Raw genomic sequence first — 7,566 nt, forward strand, 5'->3', positions numbered from 1 at the left:
TTTAAATGGTACACGCATTTAATACCTTTAGGTTCACCAAAACATCAGACTTACAGCAATAAAGGTAAATATACATGAAGCACAGTAGAAATATTGTCAATTTTGAGCAATACACATGACAGTAGGGATCTAAAACGTCGAAGCAAAACATTACAGAAAGAACACAATAGAAAAAAATCACAATTTATACAATATGTCATAATTATTACTTGAGATTGATAGACTGTGTGTATGTAGATGTGCATGTGTGTGTGTGTGTGTGTGTGTGTGTGTGTGACTGTGTAAAAGCAACAGATAGTAAGAATCTTACGTTGATGACAACTTGAACAGCCCGAAGTTCTCTTAAAGACTGATGCCGTCACTCTAAGCTACAACTATAACCACCTAGTGCGTCTTTAGATGTATTTATGCTTGCTAATTTTTTCTTGAGACTCTATGTCCTAGAAGAGAGCCGATGTCAAGAGAAGTATGGCAGCTACAAGCACACAGAAAGCAGCTAGCGATGGGGCTCTTCCTCTTGGAGCTGCCCCATACCACAGCCCATACACGGCAAAGGCTGAATGAAATAAAACAAAGAAATGCTTCGTATGAAAACTTACATGGGCTAACATAGACAATTACTAGTCAAGTAAATACTAAAAGTGTACTGTCTACTGTTGTAATATATGTGTACGTCAAAAGTAACTTCATCCTTGATGAAGAATATGTTTGCTTCAGCAGCGTAAACACATGAAGTCATATCATCTAGTGATATGATAATCAGCATGGAAGACATTCACTCGGGCATGGTCTACTTCGACTATTCTTGTAAATACATAGATGGTTTTGCGTTTACTGTTTTCGCGGTGACGTCTAGGCTGTAAAATCACCACACCGTGAATACTTACTAGTTCTAACATTTAGACAACTCCCGTCATATTGATTTGGCATTATGTTTACCTGTGAGAATAAGTCTAAGTGCTACTTTCGGCATGGTAACCTTTGATCCAGCCACCAAGCTTGAATCAAGTTAGTCACACTGTCGTTTCGATTATCTATTTTTATATCTTTTATTTGATTATTTAAGTATTTCATTTTTTTAAAAGGTTTGATTGAAGACTTCACTCAACTTTTAATCAACTTGTGATGTTAGCGAACGATTGATTGATTCAGACTGTACGAGGTATTGATACCATTTGCTTGTTCATCTACTGGCTCCTCTGGCTCTTCCCTTTGCGCTCCTAAAAAATTAAGGGGAATGAAAGAAATGCTTCGTATGAAAACTTACATGGGCTAACATAGACAATTACTAGTCAAGTAAATACTAATCTCAATAGTGTACTGTCTACTGTTGTAATATATGTGTACGTCAAAAGTAACAATCTATATTTAAAAAATAAATCTTAAAATACCTGGACCATTCCTCTGTCTACTCTGTTTCTGCCGAGCCTGCTCATTCCTTTGCTGTGCTTGTTCTATTTCCTCCTCTAATTGTTCTACTTCGCTCTCCGCTGTCACTTGTGCAGCTAAAAGACAAAACATATGTCTTGAATAGTTTGTAGTATACGTATAGTGAAGCAATTAGATGTTCAGAGTTTCATGAACATTTCAGCCAATTTCAGGAATGCTATTAAGATTAATAAAGACCTAATGAAATATGTTAGCCTTCATAGTACAGAGTACGGAGTCAGCCCAAATCTCATGTCTCATGACATGAGACTTGGGCTGACTCTGAGAAAACTAAAACATAATGTGGCTAACACGCCATGAAGTATAGGGTACGTGGCTATATCAAGTTTACCGTTCCATACGCCACATAAGCATTGATCTGTAACTGCTTTCATTTACTATCAAATAAATGCACTGTCTGCCTGTTTTCTTATTATCAAAAGTAATCATAAAACGTGTAGGGGCATATGTACACCAAACAACACCTGAGAGTTCAAGACCTCAGAAATGAACATTTCTCTCCATAGTGTACTTCATTGCAACATTCCAGAACCACCACCTGAAATACTGTAAGTCTCTTTAGATCCGCGGCACCTAAAATCCGCGGTTTCGTAGTGCACGAAACTACGTTTTGTAGCTCACCTTTCCTTTGATAGTAGTTGCGATGTTCCCAATTCTCCCATTCAGGACTTCTCGAGTGTGTGTACTTGTTTTCGCTGTGTAACCAGCATTCGGATAATGGGTTCGATTCACCCGAGTTGGCAGGTCGGTAGTTGAAGGACTTACATTTCGGGTTGACACCGTCATAGTCCCTATAGCCCTTCAGACACCTCCGGGCACACTCACCGACAGTGATGGCGTGATAGGTTTTTATGATAGTCGATGCATCGCCAAAAAACCTTCCTTCCGGCTCCTTGAAGAATGTGAGAGGTGCACCTGCAGATAGATGACAAAGGAGACAATTTAGTTATGTAAAGCCCCGGTCACAAAGCGCGTACGATTCCTTGCGATTCCTTCCGATGCGCAGGATAATCGCAGTGCGACGTAAGTCGGAAGAAAATCGGAAGCAATGGTTTAAGTATATAAAGCCGTGGTCACAAAGCGCGTAGTGCATCGTACGATGAGGTCATAAGAGCGTGCCTGCGTCAATCGCAGTGGATCATAGTAAATCGGGGAGCGTCGTATGGCGAAAAATAGAGCTGAAATGGATTTTGAACATGTTCAAAATTTCGCTATCGTCGTAAGATTTTATTTGCCCCCATAGCAGAGTTCATTACAGCAATTTTTGTCTACTGATGAGGTTATAGATTTATGATTTTTTAGCATGTTGTGATGGTTTCAGTTTTCCCTGATATTGTCGATATTGACGAAAAGGGGAAATATATCAGTCGCAACTACCACAGTCGCAACCAGAGAACAGCGCGCCACGCACAGGTGATGCAGACAAATTGTTTGATCGCTTCATGCACGTGAGTTTATAATTAGATCAAATCTCAGCTCTCGTCGGTCTTGGGTCAGTTTACCATAATCGTAATAACCATGGGGACAACTCGAACATAAAGGCAGGCTCTATGAGTCGGAAATATATATGATATAATTCTTATCATTTGATTTTTGTATGATGGCATCTTTTTGTTGATAGCATATCATGATCATGACGATCTTCGAAAGAGCCTGACACGTAGAGCCGGCAAGCAGACCGAGATAACCATACCAGTACTCACGCTTGATTTGAACTTTTGCTTGTAATACTCTTGTTGTCATGGTCTTTTTAATTTTATTTTTACAGTTAAAGATATTATAGGAAGGTATTAAACAGCTATGTCCACATTTTGTTGGTTAAAGAAGCACAAAAGCGGTCAGACGGCTATACAGAAGAGACACAAGTGAAAAATCGTGCGACGCTGGAAAAATTTTGAACACCATCCGATGCGTTGCGATGGCTTGCGATGCTTACGATTTTCTTGCGATGTACTGCGCTCATCGTACGATATGCGGAATAGTCCATCGCAAGGAATCGTACGCGCTTTGTGACCGGGGCTTTAATCAACATGATGTTCAACTGAACATATTCAAGATCACTGTAGATCTTATAATTGTGATGATGTCGCGCTGCATCATGACCTTTCTATCAGCACACCGCTATGGGCTATGCCCAGGAGGCGACTGGTGGCCGGGTAAGAAAGAAGAATCATATGTACAGTACATTTCATCAAACGCTTAAAAGACATTATAATTTATAGATTCTACCTTCCACGATTACTTCTCTCTCTCTCTGTCTGTCTGTCTGTCTAAAGACACATTTCATATGCATGCTAGTCTTGCCCCCTGCTCCAAAATAAAAGAGGTGTTCAATAAAAAGTCTGTCATATGCATAATGAGTCACAGATTTGGATCAATCACAAACATTGGGATCCGTACTATGAGGCATTTCGCCCTGTAAATAGATAACGTGCCTGAAAACTCTGAAAAGTGTAGCAATTAAAATCATTGCCATGGCGACGGTTTTATTGTTTATAAGTATTAAAGAGTGTTGTTACATGCTTGAAAAAAGCATGTACTGTTTCTGGTAGGGATCTTTGTGATTCCGGACCGATATCTCTAGAACCTCTGGATGGATTGCGATTTCCTTTGCTATGGGGATAGAGTGTGTGACCTATTGTGCTATTAAGTAGATTAGAAGTTTGCTGTTGTTTTGTGGTTCGTTTAAAAAAATATTTACACCCCTTTTTCTGATATGGAGTGATCTGGCCTCATTCCCTCTGTCTCAACCTCCTTGGGGACAGCTAGCAGCTGTAACATGTGTTTTGAGTTTTCAGTAGCATGGGAGTGTGTGGAAGGGTCGTTTCCAGTGCTATATCTCCAGAACAGAACGTGTGATTTACCTCCATGAAAAATGGAGGTATAGTTTTTGGTGTGTCTGTGTGTGTGTCTGTTTGTGTTTCCACATATTTGTGGTCAGCATAACTTTAGAACCTGTTGATGGATTGTAATGATATTTGGTATTTGGGTAGGTGTTTGGAAGACGAAGGTCAAAGTCAATTTTGGATCCCCTGGTGTGTGACCTTGGTACTGCAACAGAACTTGGATTTTTGTATCTTTTGACATGGATATGCTATGGTCTTGATTTTTGGTGGCACATAGCTTGTGGTGTAAGGAAGAAGTGTTGTATGTTTGGGCCCTCTAGCAGCTTGCTCTAGAACTGCTGGGGCATTCTGGTCAAAATCTTCCAAGGAGCAAAAAAGAGCAACTGTGACCATCGCTGTCACCTCTGTATGGTGTGAACCATTATATACACATTGAGATACAATGTATGTGCCAGGTGCAGGTGTAACAATAGGAAATAAAAATGAAATGGTGAGGACACCAGAAAGGTGTAGTTTTGGATGTCACTGTTTACCATAGGTAGATATATAACTTAAGAACAATGATGGAATAATTTTGCCAAACGTCAAACCATATCAACCCCCACAACACACCATACGCACCATCACAAAACAAAATATTTCAAGCAGGTTTGAGTTTTCAGACTCTTGTTAGTAATGGGTTTTAATAGTCGTATTCCATTCGCCTGACGATTAATGTTCAGAGAGCATTGCTGTCAAAAGGGGTTCTCTTGTGAGTGAAGGGTAAACTAATAATGTAAAAGCTTCTCATCGATTTTACAAAACAGACCCTCATTTACATAAATCATATCAGCTGATCATCTTCTCTAGCTTACCACAATGACATTAAAGCATTTTCTCATTATTTATGCAAAATAGGTCTTTAATTTGCATAATATATATCTATCAATATTCTCTTACTCAGTTACAAAGTCACATGTTGCAATGGTCCTATAATTGAACTGAGCATGTTAAGACAATTTCCCAATTAATTATGCAAATAAGCTTCCAATCTGTATAATTGATATGTAATTATATGAAGCATCACGTAACCTATCCACATACCAATAATCATAACAATCCGTCAACCGCTTCTTGAGTAATTCCCTTTCAAAGTCTGACACTAAACCTGTCCTGCAGTTCCAAAACAAGCCGCTAGGGAGCCCAAACCTATACCACTTTGTTACGGCTTCAAGAACTGTCTACCACTTAAAAGTCATAGCCACAACATGTCCAGAACTCGTGATATCAAACCAGGAAGTTCTGCTGCAGTACCGTAACAGGCCGCTAGGGGACCCAAAATCTAATCGTTTCCAGGTCTCAATAAGACCTACCCACATACCGAATATCAATACAATTCATCTAGGCGTTCTCGAGTTATGGTGGTCTTCTACAAACACACATGTACACACATGCACATACAAACGCTACCCCAAATATAACGTTCTTGGCGAAGGTAACTCGCATCGCTATCTCACAACCCCACTTGTTTTACATCATTTAAGCTCAGACAATGCTTGATTCTTACATCGGTTTGCATTTTTGAAACAAAGATATCAAGGGTGAAGAAGGCCACCAAACGATCCAAACTCCTGGACACAAACCCGGAAGTGATTTCCACGACTCATGGGTCATTTTCCGAGGAACATACTAGTATTTCAACAAACTTTTATCCCCTGTTTCAAATGTTTGCATCGCCATGACCACCATACTACATACTACAATTCTGGTACGTCTGAAGTCCTAGGCTTTTCTCAAATTTGCACGGCCATCAGTCAAAAATCGCCATGCGCGAATACGGAAAACACTGCTGTGCACACGTATAGGCCTATACCGGTATGTGCCCTGCGACTGGAAAGCTTACCCGTGGAGGTAATGGTTCAGTCCGGCATGATGCAACTACGCAAGCGCGGACTTTGGCATTCCTGTACATTTTTTAATTTTTTGCAAACGGTCGCACACTATACTATTAGGCTCGCCCATCAGGCGTCGCCAAAAAGATTACTAGTACTTTGAGATTTTCTTCATTGATGACGTCCTTCCACCAAACTTACTATTCACTCAGTGACTCTCATAACAGTGTTAGACATGAGGGGCATAAACGTTAATAGCTCTGCGTTAATAGATTACATTCATCATACGCTGTTACCATCTGAATATGGATGGACCTGTCGAAATCGTTGATCATAGCAACATAAGTTCACGTTTGAAAGGTAGGTATTTGCTTATGAACAAATGCAGCATATTTCACTCCATCCTCAAAGAAAAGGAAAACAAAATGTGGCGAACATGTCATAAAGTATGAGGAACTTGGCCATATTGCGTTTACCATTCTAAGATCTACACAACCATATGCAACATAAGCATTGATCTGTAACTGCTTTCATTATCTTCGCCAGCGAAGATTATAAGATTGCTTACTTGGGTCTGTATGTAGGTCAACAGCATATAAGTCGAGAAATTGTGGATGGAACTTTTTGATTTTTTGTAGGTGTGTAGCGGTTGTCGAAAGGCATGCCTAGTTTGAAAATGGTTTACCTGGCGTTTTCCTACGGTACAGCAGCGAGCTTTGTATTTTTTCGAGGTTTGTTTCGAGAAGCATAACTCAAAATGCAGCTGGGCGATTTCTACGATATTTGGCAGGTGTGTAGCGGTTGTGTAAAGGATTGTCATGTGCGAGAATGGTTTAGCTAGCTTTTACCTATGGTGCTGTAGCTGGCTTTGTATGTAATTGCGTTTGTCTGTTAACACGATAACTCGAGATGTTCTACATGGATGCTAATGATATTTTGTTGATAGGTAGGGGACACAGAAAGGAAGGTCAAGTTCGATAATGGGCCTCCTAGCGACTTGTTTTGGTACTGCAAGTGAGCATCAAAGCTTCCGCCTAAATTTTCCAGAAGTGCCATGTTCATGATTTTTAAGTGGTGGATAGCTGTTGGGACTAGGAGTGAATGGTGTAATTTTGGGCCCCCTAGCAGCTTGTTTGGAACTGCAGTGGGTCTTATAGTTTGTAACTTTTAAAAAGGATAACTGCAGAGGGGATTGATGGATATTCTTTGCTTTTGGTAGGTAGGTACTTAGGGTGATTATCAACATAATGAGATGTTAATTATGTAAATTGCGATCTACTTAATATAATTACTTTGGGATTCTTATCATGGAGAGAACCACATCCCTTACAAAAGTGGTGTGCAGTGCAACATGACACTGGCACCATTGTCACCCTAGTCCAGCACTAATGTGTGGACCA

General features: G+C 40.0%; 1 protein-coding gene across 2 annotated transcripts in view; it reads right to left on the reverse strand.

Annotated features, from left to right (window-relative positions):
- LOC118431974 overlaps positions 1-7,566 on the reverse strand; it is a 23,168-nt gene continuing 15,602 nt past the window's right edge. For both annotated transcript variants that reach the window (XM_035843433.1, XM_035843432.1), the window contains 4 exons: positions 2,071-2,364; positions 1,392-1,505; positions 1,173-1,220; positions 1-556 (listed from right to left, as the gene is read on the reverse strand). In XM_035843433.1, coding sequence (XP_035699326.1) covers positions 441-556; positions 1,173-1,220; positions 1,392-1,505; positions 2,071-2,364 — 572 coding nt within the window. In that variant the 3' untranslated portion in view covers positions 1-440. The remainder of the gene's footprint in view (positions 557-1,172; positions 1,221-1,391; positions 1,506-2,070; positions 2,365-7,566) is intronic.

Source organism: Branchiostoma floridae, chromosome 15, assembly GCF_000003815.2.
Source record: "Branchiostoma floridae strain S238N-H82 chromosome 15, Bfl_VNyyK, whole genome shotgun sequence".
NCBI lineage: Eukaryota > Metazoa > Chordata > Leptocardii > Amphioxiformes > Branchiostomatidae > Branchiostoma > Branchiostoma floridae.